Source organism: Vombatus ursinus, unplaced genomic scaffold (genome assembly GCF_900497805.2).
Source record: "Vombatus ursinus unplaced genomic scaffold, bare-nosed wombat genome assembly UNPS02009975.1, whole genome shotgun sequence".
Classification (NCBI taxonomy): domain Eukaryota; kingdom Metazoa; phylum Chordata; class Mammalia; order Diprotodontia; family Vombatidae; genus Vombatus; species Vombatus ursinus.
The window spans coordinates 404,515-424,146 of record NW_020949753.1 but is presented as its reverse complement, the minus strand read 5'-3'; the positions used below and the strand labels follow the sequence as shown (position 1 = coordinate 424,146).

Genomic DNA, 19,632 nt, shown 5'->3' with positions numbered 1-19,632 from the left:
TGATGAGTCTGTGAAGCATTGTATATAGTTAAGTGGGCTTGTCTCTTCCTGTGCGGAGGTGTTTCCATTGTACCAAGACTGACCAAGATGGATAGCACTCAATGAAATTGAGTGGGTTCAGAGAAGATGCAGGTTTTACAGCAGAACTCATTCCAATTGGATAAATCCCCAAGAAACACACCCTTTAGACTGATAGACGGGCTTGGCTGCTGAGACACAGACAGAGCTGGGGTCATTTGCCTTCGGAGATCCATAGAGAGCTGGGAACCTTTGCAGACTTTACACTCTAGGGTGAGAGGTACTTTCAAGTCCTGCCATGTAAGATCAGCTTGTTAGCTCCCAGGGCCACCTGGCGGTTAAAGGCATGTCCACTAACATACACAGAATTCCACTGGCTGCCAAGGATGCCTCCTGGCACCACTTTTGAAAGCCCCAGGTGATGCTGGTGTTGGGGCTGTGCTTCTCTCTCACTGCATACATGGAGAGTTTATAAAAAACAGACACCAGTTAATGTTTCCTTTTTATTCCTGTAGAGACAGACAATTCATTTGATGGTCTCATTGTCCAGAAATCCAGATCCCTCAGTTTCTTATGTCTGTAGTTCATACATGCATATTAAGGCAAATTCTCTGCCCACTTTTGTAAGTCTGCACCTTGCAGCAGCAAACTGCTGTCAATTCAATTAAATTCAACAAACATTTAATAAACACCTACTATGTGTAAGGCACTATGCTGGGACCCTGGGGATCTAAAGACAGAAGTGAAAAATAGTCCCTGCTTTCAAAGAGCTTACATTCTAATGGGAGATACAAGTAAACATATAAGTAAGGACAAGATAGTTTGTGGAAAGAGATGGCACTAACAAGTAGGGGAAGGAGGAAATGCTTTCTACAGCAGGAGGCCCATGAGGTGAGCCCAGAAGGAAGCTGAGAGTCCTTAGCAAGATGAGGCAAAAGCCAGGAGGGAGTGCAATCCAGGCATGGAAACAGGGGGGACTATGGAAAGGTTTGGGGCAGGAGATGGGATTCCAAGCTGAGAAAATAATAAGCCATTTTAGCTTGAAGTGGAGTATTGTGGGGTATTTGGAAAGTTAATCCCAAGCTAGACTGCAAAGGGCATTGTGTGTCAGGCTGAATGATTTTCATTTTATCCTAGAGAGCCATTGAAGATCTGAGGGGGAGTCAAGTTACATGACCATGGTCAGAACTGCGCCTTAGCAAGATTATTGTGATAGCTGGGTAGAGGATGAATTGGAGAAGGGAAAGACTAGAAGCTGGGAGTCCAATGAGGGGGCTAGTGGAACAGTCCAGGCGAGGGCTGATGAGGGTCTAAACCAGTGTGGTGGCTACGTGAGTGGAGCAGACAGATGCAAGGCATGTTGTGGACCAAACCAAGTGAAGCAGTGAAGTCAAAAGTCAAAAGGACTAGACAATGTGAGAGGGTTTCCTTTGAAGAGGACAGTGTATACAGATTTTTCCAGTACCTATACCCTAAGTCCCGTTGTTTTATGGAGAGGATGAAGGATGACAGCCAAAGTGGGTTTAGATTGCCCACGGTCTGGAGAGATGCAAAATGTGACCACTTAGCTCTGCATGCCTACTACTACCCATGATGCTTAAAATAAAAAATAAACTGAAGAACCAAACAGATAAATATTAATTAGTGAGACAGGCCAGAAAGTCTCATCAAAAACAGCAGCCTGTTTCTCCTTGATTAGAAAATTTAGTTGGTAAAAAAAAAAAAAAGAGTTGTGAATTTAACATGTTGTTAAGAAAAGGCTTTGCAATATCTTAATTGAAAATTGCTAGAAAAACTGACTCCTTGTAAGTGCATTTACAAATAGCACATCTGCTTGTTAGCAAAGCTCTTCTTACAGCAGGCTAAGAGCAAATGACGATGAGGAAAAAGTTCTAGAAAACCAGAAACGGGTGGAAAGCGTCACCCTTTTTGTGGTTGTTTGACCCAAAACAACACTGAGGGGCCACCAGAATTGACTGACTCAGTTATTTTTTTCCCATAGCTTTTTACAAAAATCTTAAATACACATAAACATGTAAACACTGTGCTCTCTGTGAGCAGGTACTGGGCCATGCCACCCTATGTCTTCTGCAGGGACAAACAGATTCAAGTGAGATCTATCAGGCATCAGGTTCAAAACCAGCCATCTGAAGAGCTCTCGGCCTGAGGGGCGAAGACCACCCTGCACATGTCAGAGTTTTCTTGATGAAGAGGGAATTCAGATCCCGGGGACAGCTTTTCTTTTCCTTTTTGGAAGACGTAGCCCTTGCCCGTCGAAAGTCTCTCATGCCTAGTCACGTATCGCCTGCAAAATTCACATTAAAGTTACATTCCCCGGCCAACATGCTGTATAGAAGGCTCCTCTCCACCCCCACCATGTATTGATTTAGATTATAAAACCCAGACCTAAAGCTTAGTCTCCAAAGTGATTTGAGATAGAAGAGTATCTTTTTTTCCCCCTTTGGATTGGATCTTGAAGTAGAAAGAGTTGGGGTGGTTTTGGAGAGAGGGAGAGCTGAGTTTGAATCCTACCTCAGATGCTTACTAACTGTGTGACCCTGAGCAAGTCATGAAACTTCTCTCTGCCTCAGTTTCTTCATCAGCAAAAAGTGCTATACACATATACATGTATACGTGTAATATATGAAAGTGTGCAATTGTTCAAAACAGGGGAAATGTTCTGTGTGAATTTCAGTGTGGTGTACGGAATAGAGAACTGGTGTCTCACTGAGGAAGACCCAAAGTCAAGTCCCGACTGACCCACTGTCCTGGCTGTGAGACCCAGGGCAAAGATCATTTAGCCTCTCCACGCTCTAGACAAGTCATTAAGAATGTAAGTTGCCCAGCAGGTGCCGATAAGATCGATGGTGTCAGAGGGACTTTCTTTGTACAGTGTCCCTTGCACTGGTGAATTCATGGTATGGACCAAAAGAAAGGAAAATCAACTAGGTTCTTACCTGAAAGGTGCCTCCTGCCTGTCCATCTGCATGCAGACCAAGAAGGGATACTGTGAAAACTGCACCGTGGATATAAACTCCAGGCCTGCTTCAGTTTCAAAACTGACTTCTTGGCCGGCATTCACAAAGGAGGAATCCACTGTGATGTCCCCAGTCACTACTAGAGCCACCCTACAGATTAAGATAAAGCAGAAGTTAACATTTAGCACATCTAATCATGTTGTTCCATCATTCAGTAGTGTCTGACCCTTCATGACCCCATGGACCATAGCATGCCAGGCCCTTCTGTCCTCCACTATCTCCCAAAGTCTGTCCAAGACTATGGTCATTGCTTCCATGACACTAACCTATCTATCTCATTCTCGGCTATCCCCTTCTCCTTTTGCTTTCAATCTTTCCCAACAAGCAGCTATAATTTCTCAGTCTGAACTTGAAGAATTCAGACTCAGATGACCAGAAGAAAAGGGCGAAGTTGAAGGCTGGTGTCTTATAGGGCTGTGATAAAAGTGTACCATCATAACCCCAACCAGGGCTCACTGAAAATGGGGAAAGGGGCTTTTAAAATAAATATGAGGCTTCGCCTCCCCGGCCCCTGACAAGGTCTCAATTCTAAGCACTTCAAAATGACCCAAATCCTAGTTGTGGGAACTGTCAGGGAAAGGGAATTAATTGCTGAGTATCAGAAAACTAAGGGGTATGTGTGACAGCCCATGTATCTCACTCTTCCCATAGACTCAAGGATTGTTATTGACCAGACCTGGATTTCAAGAGAATGCAAGTTCCTTTGGAGTAGTCTTTGAATCACAGACTCGAGCACCATGTGTCATACAATAGGTGCTTAATAAATGCTTGTTGATTAATTGAGTTCATAGGTTTAAGAAATTCCCAGTGAGGAACCACCCCCTGCCAATGTAGATCAGCACTTTTTAGAATCTTAGTGTTCGAGTTGCTTGGAGTACTGAGAGGTTGAGGGACTTGCCTAGGGTCACACAACTAGTATGTTTCAGAGACAGAATTTATTAATCTGATAGAATATAAGCTCCTTGCGGACAGGAATTGTTTTCATTTTTTGTTTTTGTGTCCCCAGTGATTAGCACAGTGCCTCCCACATAACAGGCACTTAATACATGTTTGTTGCTTGATTACTGATTTAGAGGAGAGCTTTCTATCCATAATGAGGGGTTCATTTACTGAACTCATGAAAAAGACAGACAACATTTGTGTAAGAGTGCTAATAAAAGGGGTTCTCCGATCAACTGAGCGTGTATTTGGAACTTTGATTGTATCTTCCTATGGTACATATGGACAAGACCCCTTGGTGCCTCCTAGAATAATGTTTATTGACACCTTTGATGGGGTCTTGCTGCAAGAAGAATTGGTTTGCAACATTTTATACCATATACCAAGATAATGTCAAAATGGGTACATGATTTAGACAAAAACGGTGAAAACTATAAGCAAATTAGGAGAGCAAGGAATAGATTATCTATCAGATCTATGGAGAAGGGAAAAATTTATGACCAAACAAGAGATAGAGAACATCATGAATTGCAAAACGGATAATTTTGACTACATTAAATTAAAAAGGTTTTGCACAAACAAAGCCAATGCAACCAAGATTAGAAGGGAAGCAGAAAGCTGGGAAACAATTTTTATAGCCAGGGTCTCTGATAAAGGCCTCATTTCTAATTATATATACGGAACTGAGTCATATCTATAACAACACAAGTCATTCCCCAGTTGATAAATGATACGAATAGCCAGTTTTCAGATGAATAAATTAAAGTTATCTATATCCACATGAAAAAGTATTCTAAATCTCTATTGAGTAGAGAAACGCAAATTAAAACTCTGAGGTACCATATCACACATATCAGATTCGATACCATAACAAAACAGGAAAATGATAAACATTGGAGAAGATGTGGGAAAACTGGAACACTAATGGCATTGTTTGTGGAGTTGTGAACTGATCCATCCATTCTGGAGAACAATCTGGAACTATCCCCAAAGGGATATAAAACTGTGCATACCCTTTGATACAGAAATACCACTACTAGGTCTGTATCCCAAAGAGATCATAAAAAAGAGAAAATGACCCACATGTACAACAATATTTATAGCAGCTCTTTCTTGGGTGGCAAAGAATTGGAAGTTGAGGGGATACTCATCAATTGGGGAATGGTTGAACAAGGTATAGTATATGAATGTAATGAAATACTATTATTCCATAAGAAATAGTGAGCAGACAGACTTCAGAAAAACCTGAAAAGACTTGCATGAACTGATGGTGAATGAAGTGAGTAGAACCAGAACACTGTACACAGCAACAGCAACATTGTGCAATGACCGACTTTGATAGACTTAACTCTTCTGAGCAATGCAGTGATCTAAGACAATTCCAAAAGACTCATGATGGAAAATGCTATCCAGATCCAGAGAAAGAACTAGGGAGTCTGAATGCTGATCAAAATGTACTATTTTCTGTTTCTTCTGTTGTTTTTTTGTTTTTTCTTTCTCATGGTTTTTCCCTTTTGTTCTGATTCTTCTTTCACAACATGACTAATGTGGAAATACATTTAATATGATCATACATGTATAGCCTATATCAGATCACATGCTGTGTTGGGGAGGTGGGAAGGGAGGAAGGGAGAAAATTTAGAACTCAAAATCTTATAAAAGCAAATGCTGAAAACTAAAAATAAATAATTTCTTTTAAAAAAGAAGAAATGGCTTGCTCATACTCTTATGGGACAGGCTGTTCTTTGTGCTAACCTATCAATGGGAGCCCACAAAGCCTTTTAGCCATTTTGGCTTTCTGCCTTTCAGCAAAGCTAGGATTAGACCAAGGTCATGGTAAGGTAAGCTTTTTTTAGCCAGCACTTTCTCTAGTAAGTGTGTATTTAGAGTCAATATAAAATTGCTTCTTGGAAACAGTCACCTGTATCTACTTTTTATTTAAAGGTTGAATAGCAATTGCTATTTGAATAAGTATAAAATGTCATTCATTTTTCAACTTCCTAAAGTAGGGGGCAGAATAGACTGTTTTAAAGAAAATGTATAAGCCTGGTAAATTCTAATTGCTTAGGTCAAATATTCTGTTGTCTTTTATTATTTCCAAAGCAAAGAGCTTTGGGGGAAATTGTGGAGAGCTCAGGCAATGTCTTGCCTCTTCTCCACCATCTTGGCTCTGCCTCTTCCCAAAGCAAAGAGCCTTGGAAAGCTCTGCATAGAAAATATTTCCAAAAAAGAGGATGTATCTTCAGTGAAGGTCTTAATTCAATTGGTGTGCCCTCTGGTGGCCTGTTCCTTTCTCATATCTCATTTCTATTTATTTCTGGAGAAAGCTGGAGTGGTAGTGACCCCTTTTGGCAACCCCAATCACAGTATTTCTTTTAGGAGAAAATATTCTGCTTTGGGATAGGTATCAATTCCTAGGCCCACTGTCTAAGACAGATATAATTTTAGATTTTATTACCCCTATCCATCTCATGCCATCCATGTGTTTAAAAGTCAGGGGAGATTAAAAAATGAATGAGCTCTTTATTTATTCTTGGTAAAATGTACTTGTTGGGAACTTTGTAGAAAAAAAGATAGTTTAGGTACAAGTTAGATTAGATGACTTCGAGGCTCCATTCTAACTGTGAGTCTTCTATTCTAATACCTAATATGGAAAACAATCATACTGATGATCTCATATATATATGTTGTTTTAAGTCCAGAATAAAAATCTTTTATTCAATCCAATCAAATGAATCTATCTTCCTACAAAATGAAAGGTAAAGGAACTGGGATCATTTTGCCTGGAAAAAGGAAGGCTGATAGATGTCAAAGTCATCTTTAAAGCTATGAAATTACATAGCAAGAAAAGAGACTCAAAGTTACCTGTTTCCAATAAGGAAGTGAAAGAGGAATGGGTAATACGTAAAATGAATGATATGTTTCACTATGTAGGGGAATTTCCTGGCAGTGAGTTGTTAAACACTATGATGAGCTTCTAAGAGAGGTTGAAACAAATCCCCCTGTATTCTACGTGATCCCCATTCTTTTGCTCAATGATTGAGCCAAAGTGACCCAACCTGCAGCTCCTTGGAAATGGCTCCATCTCTTAGCCTTCTGCCTTTGTACACTGTCCCCCAGGCCTGTGGTACAATCCCTTATCTCTACCCTCAGAAGTTCTAGTCTCCATCAAAACTCATTTCAAGCAAGACCTTTTCAATAAGGCCTTTCCAGATCCCTCCTCTCCCAAACTGCCTTGTTGTGTTTGTTTTTGTATACATTGTGCATCTTCTTAAATGTGGGCATGTGGTCTCCCTTAATGGAATGTAAGCTACTTGAGGGCAGGGATTATTTCATGTTAGTCTTTCTCTGGTACACTGATGCCTAATAAATATTGATTGATTGATTTATTCTACAATGAGCTTTAAAACTAGAATATATTCTGAGCTGACTGAGGCAGCTTATATGTTGTCATAACTAAGGGCAGGAATGTGGTCACATACAGCTCTGTGATATTAAAACTTATAATCAAAAAGCATAGCTGGTGGAGCCAGGACAGAGGAGTACAGGCAGCAACCTGACTGAGCTCGCCCAACATTCCCCTCCAAAGAACTTTACAGTAACTCCTCAAATCAAATTTCGGAGCAGCAGAGCCAACGAGAGACAACTTAGGAGGTCTGCAAGGGAGGTCTGTGACACCAGGGTGGGCGTCAGCCCATATCAGCACACTGTGACCACTGATAAAATGGTCAAAGAAGGTATAAGCAGGCAATTTTGGGAAGAAGAAATCAAAGTTATCAATAATCACATGGAAAAATGCTCTAAATCACTACTGATTAGAAAGATGCAAAATAGTAACTGAGGTACTACACCTCACACCTATCAGAAATAACAAAGGCTGGAGAGTATGAGGAAAAATAGGGATACTAATAAACTGTTGGTGGAGTTGTGAACTGGCCCAAATATCCTGGAGAACTTTTGGAATTATTCCCCAAAAGCATAAAAAACTGATTACACGTTTTGACTCAGCAATACCACTACTAAGTCTGTACTCCAAAGAGATCAAAGAAAAAGGAAAAATACCTATATGTACAAAAAATTTACAGCAGCTCTTTCTGTGTGTTGGCAAAGAATCAAAAATTGAGGGGATACCCATCAGCTGGGGAATGGCGGGGCAGCTACATGGCGCAGTGGATAGAGCTCCGGCCTTGGAGTCAGGAGGATCTGAGTTCAAATCCGGTCTCAGACACATAACACACAACACTTACTAGCTGTGTGACCCTGGGCAAGTCACTTAACCCTGATTGAATAGCAAAAAAAAAAAGAATTGGGGAATGGCTGGACAAGGTGTGCATATGACTGTGACAGAGTACTATTGTGCTATAAGAAATAATGAGGGGTGTGGTTTCAGGAAAAAAAAATATGGCAAGACCTATATGAACTGATGCAAAATGAAGTGAAAAGAACTGAGAGATCATTGAACACAATAACAGCAATGTTCTAAGGATGATCAATTGTGAAAGACTTGGCTACTCTGATCCAAGAAAATTCCAAAGGACTCATGATGAAAAACTCCTATCCACCTCCAGAGAAAAAACTGATACACTCTAAGTGCAAATTGAAATATAATTTTCTCACTTTCTTAATTTTTTTCACTTTTTTTGCAATATGGGTAATACGGAAATGTGCTTTGCATGATTTCACACATATAATTGATATCATTTTCTTGCCTTTCAGTGGGTTGGGGAGGCTTTGGAAGGAGGAAGACAATTTGGAACTCAAGATTTAAAAAGAAGAATGTTTAAAATAAATAATAAATTTATTTTTTAAAAGAGAAAATTTATGGAGGCAAGAGTTAGAACGTTTAGTGCAAGAAACAAGGATGCCAGTGACAGTGAATTATGGATTATGGGAGGTATGGGGTAAGGCGTGAGAAGACTGAGAAGTCAGGAAGAGGTGAGGTTATGAAGGACTTTAAATGGAAAAATAGAAAATCTTATATTTGATCATGGAAATGATCAGGAGCCACTGGAGTTTATGAAAGGAGGGGGTCTGTGTTTTAGGAAGATCAAGTTGATAGTTGAGTGGACAGCGAATTGTAATGGGGAGAAATTTGAGGCAGGGAAACCAACTGAAAGGCTATTGCAATTGTCCAGGTATGAGATAACAAAGGTCTCTCTATGAGAGATATTACAAAGGATAACAACCTAGGTTTTAAACCTTGGTGACAAGAAAGATGCTGGTGCTCTCCATAGTAACAGGGAGAAGGACTGGAGAGAAAGATAAGTTTGGTTTTAGACATGTCCAGTAGTCAGTTGGAAGTAAGAGTCTGGAAGTTAGGGTGAGATAAGTAGATCTGAGTATCATCAGCATGGAGATGATAATGAATCCATGGGAGTTGATAAGATCACAAAGTGAAATGTAGGAAAAAGTGGGGGAAAAAGAGAAGATAGGGCAGAGTTTTAAGGGACACCCACAATTACTTGGATAAGAGAAGGGGGTGGTAGGAGGTAAGAGGTCTCATTTCTTAAAAGTTTACTTAATCTTTTGGGTTTAAACATCTACTTTTTTTTTCCTTAAGCTGGGAATTGTGATAAAGCTATTGATCAGCTACATAAAAAGAAAGCATAGCTATGTGTACTTGAAATCCTGAGAAGTTCAGATTTAATTTCCACGGTTCTTGGATCACAGTACATGTTGAAATGCTCACCGGTTTTTCACTCGGGTTTTAGACTCGCGATACCATAGGCTGAATTCCATTGCACCTGAAATATCAATAGCCAGACCTCCCTGGAACTCCACATTGGCTTTCAGCCCAGACTGCAACTGGATCACCTAGAAGCAGAGAAGAAGCCACATGTTAATGCAGACACTTTCCAAAGGCACATTTCCATTAGGCCTCCATCTTCTCTTCCCCCCAACCCCAGTGGAAATTCAGAATGGAAAGTTGCAGTCGGAAATACTCAGAGTCAATTTTCAGAACATGGCAAAATGTTAAGTTTTCCATTGGGATGCCATTTAGGAAGCACATTTCCCAGTGCATGGAAAAAGGTCATATTCTTCCACTAAAAGAGGGATGAAAATAATGTTTAAAATGCAGGTGATCAAATACATTTATTTTAAGAACTGTGATATTTTCTTTGAGTGCCAAGAAACCTAAGACTTACGAGGGATTTATTCCCATTTTGTTGTATTCTTTTCCACAATTGCTATTATGATTACAAGCTAGGAGAGAGGCTGACTACCTTATCTAGACTTGCATACACCCCTGCACTAGGAGAGCACTATTTATAAGTCAAGTTTAATCAATATTTGACAAATGAATGAGTTACTTAAGCAAGTCCAGCATTTGGGAAGTGTTATCAGATTTTGAAAAATCTTACAGATGGAAACAAAAAAATAGAAGAATTAATCAATTAACAAGGATCGATGAGCCATGCCCTGTGCTAGGGATATAAAGATAAAAATGAAACAGTCCCTGCCCTCAAGGAGCTTATATTCTACAGGAAAAAAAAAACAAATACACATATGAGTATATACACAATATATTCAAAGTAAGTACAAAATAATTTGGCGGGGAGGAAGATTAGCCACGGACACCATGCACAGTCTTGCTCCCCAGGGGTGACGTTGGTAAAGTACATGCTCTCTCCGGGAATGGATCACTTATAATTTGAAGGATCTAAACGATGGCTTCCTTGTATAATACACAACATCTCTCCTTTGAGTTCTCATTGGCATGTTCTCATTCACCGCATGGAAAGTTTTAAGACGGTCATTTCTTAGGAGGAGAAAAGGTCCAGAAGCCAAGAAAAGCCCACCTTTCCTTGAACCAAGATGCATTGGGCAGAGCCTGGGAGCAGAGGGATGAGTCAGCCGGCCTCTCAAGGCCCTTCATCCCCACTCATGGGCTGTGTGAGCTCTGGACACCTGTGTCCTGGTGGCCAAACTGGCAGTAAGAAGCATCAGTTGCTGAGGTGGTGTGCAAGTTCCTGGAACTGATGATCAAGTCAGGAAAGGGCTGGCAGGCTGATTTAAAATAAAGCCACAATTCGAGTTTGCTGTTTGACCTTTGGCATGGCAGCAAGTCAGCAGCAAAGAGTAACTGGCCTCACAGGCATTTTCCAGACAAGCTGGGCAGTGCGGTGAGAGGCCCAAACCCTCTGGCCTGGGTCTGTGGTGATAGTTACCTCCAATTCCTGACATTTTCAGCAAGTGCAGATCAGGGAGGTGGCTGGACCCATGTGATGTGGGGGTCAGTTTTAGAAGGGATAATAGCCCTGGGGCTGAGCAACACCAGCCTGAGTTTAGATAGACATGCAAGCCTTAGAACATCACTGATTCTAGCAAGATGCCCAACTTCTTTATATAACTGACCTACTCAGCCTAAATCAATTATCTTTTCATCCACTACAAAACAAAATCACCCCCCTCCCTCCACACAAATAGACCCCTATTTTATTCTCTAAAGGAAAAGATAGATGCCAATCTACCAGGATTTCCAACAAATGAGGCAGGAAATCTTAAGCAAAGGGGATATAAACCCAATTATTGAGGAACTCAAAAAGTATAATTGAGGCTTGCCCCTAATTTCAGTTTAAAAGATAATTTCAGATGAAAGTCCAAGCTTCTCAGTGCATTCATCTGAACCCAGATAAGCATTTGAGAGCAGAAGTGAAAATCCCTGTATCTCTGCTTAGGCTACACTATTATGATGGCCGGAGCCTAATGAATTATAATTAATATAAAGGAATATGAATGAAAATAGCCAGAGAAAATTGCACATAATATATTCTCTCAGTCACTTCTTTCTAATTAGTGGTGCTTCAAAACCATGTCATCCCAGGCTCACTAGCTTTCCTTTTCTTTCTTTCATTTCTCAGGTTGAGACGCCGAGATTGGAGAATGGGCTGATTCGTACCTCACTGCTTTATATCCAGGGGTCTCACACCCCAGATCTACCACTGGGAGAGACCTCAGAGGCCATCCGGATCAATATATTTTCAACATTTTATAGAGGAGGAATATCAATAATTAATATTTTACAGAGGAGGAAACTGAGGCTTAGGCAGATTAAGTGATTTTCCAGAGGTCACACACTTTCTCTTTCCTCCATACTCTCAATCGAGCCATCTACCAGGACACCAGGCCTAGACAGCTGTGGGCATCTAGCCATTTGCCCTGATGTGAACTCTCTCCTCTCCTGCCCCTCTCCTATCTCTTGCTTAGGGAATAATATTTAATTTGGCATTAACTTTGCTAATGAGTAGGTCAGTTATATAAAGAAGTTGGGCATCTTGCTAGAATCAGTGATGTTCTAAGTCTTGCATGACTATCTAAACTCGGTAGATGGCACAACCATCTACTACCCTGTAAGCCTGCCTATAATCCCTGTAACTGCCCTGGACCAAAGCTTCTGTCCTCGGCCCCTCTTCCCTAATATGTATTTTATCCCACTATTAAGCTTTTTAATGGCAAGGCTTGTGTCTTTGTTGTATTTGTAAACCTATTCTGTTACAGTGCCTGACACACAGTAGGTGCTTAATAAAAGCTTATTGATTTATCAAGCTTAAAATTCATCTTGCTGGGTATCCTAAGATATTATTTGAAGAAGAGTCAATCTGTCTAATGTGAAAATATGTTTAATAGGAATGTATATATAGAGCCTATATCAGATTACATGCTGTCTTGGAGAAGGAGGCAGGGAGGGAGGGGGAGAAAATTTAAAACTCAAAAGCTTATGGAAGTGATTATTGAAAACCAAAAATAAATAAATTAATTAAAAAAACAATATTGCTGTTACTGTTAAAAAAAAAGAAGAGTCAGTCTGTGATAAATGTATATACCATGGTGCTCACATTGCATAAATACAGAATGCTAAAACAGACCCCAGATTCAAGAAAGCTCTTCCCATGGCCATGATCCTAATACCTGGCACCAATATGGTGCTTTAAATTTCAGAGTTCTTTTACATCACTTATGTAATGACCCTGTGAGGTAGGTACTACCAGGTATTAGCATCCTCATTTTACAGATGAGGAAATTAAGAATCAGAGAGGTTGAGTATCCTGGCTGTGGTCACCCAGTGTCAGGGTGAGATGTGAAGCCAGGGCTTGCTGATTTCTTGACCAGCAATCTCTTGACTAAAGCAATACTTTCTCCGTAAGCTAGTGTGCTGTTTCTGGGGAGAAATGGTCTTGTTTCATTGTGGCTTTTGATGAATGTTTTAAGCTTATAGGAAATATAATGGATCCTCGAAGAATAGGCCTTCCACGTACCAGGCACTGTGCTAAATGCTGGAAAAACTGCTTCATGACTGAACTCAGAGCTCTGGCCTGGATCCGTGGGGCAGGGCTGCCAGAGGACTATTTTCTTGATGAAAGAGATTATGATGTATTGTACTGTAGTACAAAGGAATTCTCCTTTATCTTCTGAATTGTGAGAAAGTTCTTTCATATAGACAGCAGCAGCATTTATACAGAATTTATCTAGTGCTATAAGATTTGTAAAGCATTTTATAATATTATCTCATCTGATCCTCACAATCCTGGGAAGGAGGTACAATTATCATTCCCATTTTACAGATGAGGAAATGGAGGCAGGCAGAAGTGAAATGACTTGCACTAGGTCACACAACTAGTGAGTGTCTCAGGCTGGATTTGAACTCAGGTCTTTCTGATTCCAGGCCCCACATTCTATCCACTGTGCCAGTTAGCATATAGGAAGTGCCTAGGGTTATGGTTTTGTAAGATGCTGTGAGGGAAATATCAAAGTATTATCGTATTTGAGACAATGCCTCAAATTTATTGGATGCCTCAAACCTTTTTTCTGAGAACTATGAGATGCAGAGGACAAGCGCATGAATTTGTTTCACATATTCCCCCTTATTCGATTTAGCACTAGAAGACTCGGTTCACTTTCAGGCTTAGCTACTCACTAGCTGTGAGATCCCGGGTGACCTTGGACAAGTCTCTTAGCCTGCCTGAGCTTCAGTTTCCTCAGCTCTAAAATGAGAATAATAATAGTCCCACTACCGACCTCACGAGGTTGTTGTGCGGACCCAGTGAAGGAATGCGAGTACGGCACTATGACGTACATCACAAACGTTTCTGCTTCAGGAACAAACTTCTCTCGGGCATGCTTTGTTGCTGCACTTTGGACAGCTCCCTGCCCTGCTGACATTTGGGGAGCGGGCTCTTTCCTGGCTATTGAGAAGCTAGCTACCCACTAAGCTGATTCTGCTAGCTAGATGGCTTACTTTGTCTGAGTAGCAATACTCCTAGCGCAGGAGGGCAAGCACAGAGTAATTCATCTACCCTGCTTGGTAGAGCAGGGCATCTGCTGCCAAGCTTTCTTTCAATGTCAGCACTTGACCTAAAGTGATATGTGTCCCTGCTCCTGGGAGCTGCAAGTCGATCCATTACTGGTGTGCTCTTCAAAGTCAATGCTTGCCCTTACAGTCACTGGAGTCCTACCAGAGGAGTCACTTTGCCCTGGGGAAAGTCTGCTTATCACGCTCTGGTTTAACGAAAGGAGAGTATGTCCATCTTTCCTCCCAACTGATTCACACACTGGATTATGACCCCAATGGGACTGGTTCTGGATTCAGCTCGTCTGTCCCCACTGACTGACCACCACGGATAGAAGATGCACCAGGAGGGATGGAACTGTCTTGAGACTCATTTTCTCCAGTGTGGTCTCCTCCATCTCCATTCATGCTTCTGGGCATTTTCTCCTATTTATCCTGTACATATCTTGCTTAAACATAGTTGTCTTCAAAGCATCTCCTCCATTAGTCTGTGATGTCCTTGAGAGAGGGCCCGTTTTTTGTTTCTTTTTGTACCCCCAGCACTTAGTAGAGTGCCTGGTATTAGTAAGCGCTTAATAAATGTTGATTGATATTCAATGTGAGAAATGCCTAAATACATTTTAGGTTGTTTTTAAGAGACATCTATCATCAGTACAACATTCTCACAGAGACTGGATTACAGTGTGAAATTCTGATATGATGAAAGAACTAATCTTGGGGGAGCTAGAGTAAAACAATCTCTTCACTTTTCTAGTTTCCAAATCCTATGATTCTATCATAAGAGCTGATGTTGCATAACTTTTAGCTGAAACAAGCGGTGACAAAACAGACAAAAGTGAAAGAATTGTGCTGCCGGAAGTACCTTAGAAAGCATCTACTCTATGCCTCTCACTTAACAGGTGAGGAAATGAAGATTCAGAAACTGGATTGAACCAAGGTCATGAAGAGAGAGATATGGGAAGTGGGGGCAGGGGGACAAGCATTTATTAAGCTCCTGCTATGTATCGGACACTGTCCTACCATTGTCTCACTGGAGCCTCATCACAATCCCATGAAACAGGCACTCTTACTAGCTGAGAATAGAACTATGCTCTCCTGATTTCCAGTCCAGAGCTCTGCATTTATTTTTTTAAGTTAATACAAATAAACCAACAAAATGTCCAACCAGCAAAAAGAGTAAGGCTTAGAGTTGCTAAGTACACAACCCAGTAACCTTTTACAACTATACCCAGTCATGAGTTGGAACCAACTCATATTAGATCATGACAGCCTATTGTTAAATTTTCAGTGTATTTGCACATCAGAAATTGCCAACCCTACAAATTAGAGCTTGATTTATGATTTTGTTGATTGTCTAGACTTAATAAAATGATGGAAAAAATTGTTAATAATGTTAAAAAGTACCTTATGTACACCCCCCCCAGCTGTTAAATATCTACCAGCACATCCCTGCTTATATCTACGATGCAGTGCCACGAATGTTGTTCCTAAAATTGTCATGCTAAAAGAGTCATGAAATGGGACTGATACATTTCAAAAATATTTTTGGCAAAATGTTTAAACCAAAAGGATTTTTTTAACCTTCTTTAATCATTCAAATATCCATTCCTCAAGCATCTAGGTAACTGAAGTTTAACTACGAGAACAGGTTTGTTGCCCTCTTGTTAAAGCACTATGTTACCAGATTGTGAGCTAACCAGGGATGTTGATAAAGTCCTTGATGAGGAAGACAAGGATCAAGTGAATAATGTACAAGTAATGTCCGAGTGTGCAAGAGGCTCCTCGGTGCTTACTGGTGACCAAAAGTGAATAATAAAAGGAATCCCATTCTCCGCAAGTGTTGGAATAGGAGGGGAGCCATGTGAAATTCTGCTAATGTGAGCAAATTTTATTTAAAGTCTTCATGAAATGTGATCCTGGGGCTAATTTTAGAACCATTGATGTAGACCTAGAAGGAATCATGGAGACCACCTGTTCTAATACCAAACATACACATAAGGAAACTGAGGCACACAGAGGTTAAGTGGCTTGCCCAAATACACACATATACAGAAAGAGACAGGATTTGAATTCAGGTCCTGACGCTATAGTTAGTGATTCTCCCACTGTATCAGCAAAGCCAATAGTCTAGCAAGGGTAGAGATTAGCAGCAATGGCAGACATGAATTTTGATGTCATCTCGTTCTGGTATCTGCCTTCAGGACAGACTTTGCTCTAAGTTCTCTTGCTTGGCAAAGCCAAGGGGACGGGACAATCCCGTGCCTGCTTCATGACATCAACGGTGGCTTCCATGGGGGCAGCTGGGTGGTGCAGTGGATAGAGCACCAGCCCTGGATTCAGGAGGACCTGAGTTCAAATCTGGCCTCAGACCAAACCCTTGACACTTACTAGCTGTGTGACCCTGGGCAAGTCACTTAACCCCAATTGCCTAAAAATTAAAAAAGCAGCTTCCTCCATATTTCCTTTGTGTCATCAGTACCAATACTTTCCCTCTGTGCTGAAGAGTGAGCAGGGCATTTCTTAGCAAATGTATAAATGTGCAAGAGGCTCCTCGGTGCTTACTGGTGACCAACAAAGAAAAGAGGCGGAAGGTGAGGACCAGGTGGAGACGGGAGTGAGTGACGGCGGCCTCACTGGTTACCTGGGAGTAATCCGTCAGCAGGACGAGTCCTTTCACCACACTGATGGGGTCCCCAGACGCTGACAGCATCTTGGCCATCAAATCGCTGTATCCGCTGAAAAAGGTGACCGGTCTGAGCTGGACATCAAACAGGATGGCAGACATGCCGGCAAAGGAATCAAGGTTCTCCTCGCCCTCATCAGGGGTGGCTGCAATCAAGGCTTCTAGTCCTTGAGCTTCAATAACCACCTGGAAAGAGAAAGACTGCCGTGACATCCGCGGCCTGGCTGCCCAGGAAGAACACGGCTCGGCGGACGGGGGACGCGGGCCGTGACGGTTAGCAGCCGGAGAGCCCAAGCGGTTGCCGGAAAGGTCAAGTATCCAGAGCAGAGGATCTTAGCCTCATCTGTCACCCCTTGGGCATCCTGGAAACCTTTCCAGAATAACCTGCTTAAATAACTGAAGGGAATGTTAAATTTCAGTTAGAGATTAATAAAAATAAAGATGTATTTTTTTTTCTATCCAACTTCATAGACTCCCTGAAATCTATCCTGGGGTCTGCAGATTGCAGGTTAAGAACACCCGATCTAAAGGAAGGTATCTGGTATATGAGGCAGGGTTCAGGAAGGACAAAGAAAAGAACTGGTCAGGATGAGAAATGCTTTAATCTATACCGTGGGGGATAGTATTTGCTCTGCTGAGACCACAGAGCCATTGGAATATTGAAGCATAACCAATACAGGATCACAGATATGGACCTGGCAGGGGCCTCGGAGACTGGGTAGTACAACGTGCTCATTTTGCAGATGAGGAAACTGAGGCTCAGCAAGGCGAAGGCACTTGGCAAAGATCACCCGCCTTGAACTTTAGGTCACAGTGCGGCTACTGAACTCAGAGCTAAGATGCTTATGCAGCTGTGTTTTCCCTTAGAAAATGAACATCTAACTAAAATGCAGTAAAGTCTGGGAAGCAGCACTCAGTTCCGTGAGTTAGCTTGCTTGAATTGGGAGCCCCAGCTGGATCCCTTCAGCATTCCAGGGATTCTGGAGAAATTTCACCTGGAAGGCTTAAACCTAGACTGTGTATGAGGTCCAGAGCAGAAGGGTCCCTAGTGGGAGAGGGAGGCCCAGTGGGGTGGGGGAAGGAAGGACATTCAGTTGACCTAATCCCTTTGGAGAGAGCCCCATGTCTTGGGAACTCTATCCAGATTTTCCCTGTGAGTGGAGAAACTTAATTCCCTTTCCCCTTTTCTTTTCACTGGGTTAGAGAAGGCCTTTGCAAGGACCGAGACATGGAGAGCATTTTGTAAAACGCTGTCTGCTTGCTAAAACTGTATCACCTTGCATTTGGGAATGAGTGTTCTGTTTCAGTCCACTAGCTATAGTAAGCCTGCATCCGTGTGGAGAAATACTAGTTTTAAGATTCTTTGAGAATGGTGCCACATGGACTTTGTGAAAAGCACTCTGGTTTGATTTGCAAGGGACAATAAATGCATAAGTTCACAAGGAGGTATTTTTCATCAGTATTATTCAGGACAATGAAAAGAATCATATCTTTTTTTGGATGAGGCTAAAGGTCTGGAAATTGGCCATTCATTGAGTGCTATGCTCTATTCTTTCCATCTCTAGAAATACCATGAAAAGAACACAGCTAACTTTTCAGACTTGTCATATTAAATTAGTCAGTCTAAGAAAGTCGGGTACTCCTTGTGACATGATACTGGTAGAGGAAACCCAAATAATTATTACTTGGGGTTCTAGGGAATTACATTAGTAGATCAAGTCAAACTTTTGTGAGAAAGGTGAGGGACGAGGGGCACAAATTATATTTTATGACAATGTGAGCCTGGTCGTGAATTTTTTCATAGGTTCATTTTTTAAAAAAAGTCATACATATATCTAGTACATTTTCTGATGTTATCATCAGTCTCTTGCAGAAAATTTTACCACGGCTTAAACCAAAATCATTACTAACCTTAGTTTTTATAGTGTCCATCTTTGGTAAATTTTGACCTCTGCCCAATTTTTTTGTTTGTTTAGTGAAAATGATAATTCTCTACATGGAAAGAGAATTACCTGGCTAGCATGAAGATGAATATCCTCCAAGTACTGAAAGATGTTCAAGTTACTTCTCCGTAAAATACCAGAGCCAGAGTAGAGAATATCAAGGCTGTAAGTGGATGCTGAATGAGAATCACCTAATGGCGACAAAAGTCCAGGTTGTAAGTTAGTAACGATTCCCCACAAACATACAAGCCAGGGGGTGAAGGAGAAAAGAACAAGGGCTATTTGTCCAGTTACTTACGTTCCATATAGCCAGTATAGGCAGAGGAGGAGCCACTCTTGGAGAAACGGTTGTAATTGTGAACAACCATTTCTTTTAGGACTCGCCGGACCATTTTGCTGCAATAGACAAAAAGAGAAAGCTTGTATTTTAGTGGTAACAAAATGTCTCTTTTCCAAGTTAAATTTGGCTGGGCTTGAAGGAGACAGTGCAGAGAGAGAAAAAGAAAAACTAAATCTTCCTAATGCTATTCTAAGATTAAAGGAGAGGAAGGAGAGAAAGACACGTTACAGCTCAACTCTTCTATTTCTTTGACATTTGGAAATTAATTCAATGCAAAAGTGAGAGTTGTGAGAGGGTATCCAGTAGAAGAGGAACCTGCTGAGCTGATTAGGTGGCTGGATCCCATTAACAGGATGCAGCTTGTATGAGGAAAATGAGTGTAG

At 41.3% G+C, this 19,632-nt stretch overlaps 1 protein-coding gene across 1 annotated transcript in view; it reads right to left on the bottom strand.

Moving 5' to 3' along the window:
* Positions 1-507: 507 nt before the first annotated feature.
* MTTP (microsomal triglyceride transfer protein) overlaps positions 508-19,632 on the bottom strand; it is a 64,817-nt gene continuing 45,692 nt past the window's right edge. The window contains exons 13-18 of the mRNA XM_027853401.1: positions 19,208-19,305; positions 18,979-19,100; positions 16,925-17,152; positions 9,685-9,809; positions 2,976-3,146; positions 508-2,323 (exon numbers count right to left, since the gene is read on the bottom strand). Of these exons, the coding sequence (XP_027709202.1) occupies positions 2,152-2,323; positions 2,976-3,146; positions 9,685-9,809; positions 16,925-17,152; positions 18,979-19,100; positions 19,208-19,305 (916 nt within the window). The 3' untranslated portion in view covers positions 508-2,151. The remainder of the gene's footprint in view (positions 2,324-2,975; positions 3,147-9,684; positions 9,810-16,924; positions 17,153-18,978; positions 19,101-19,207; positions 19,306-19,632) is intronic.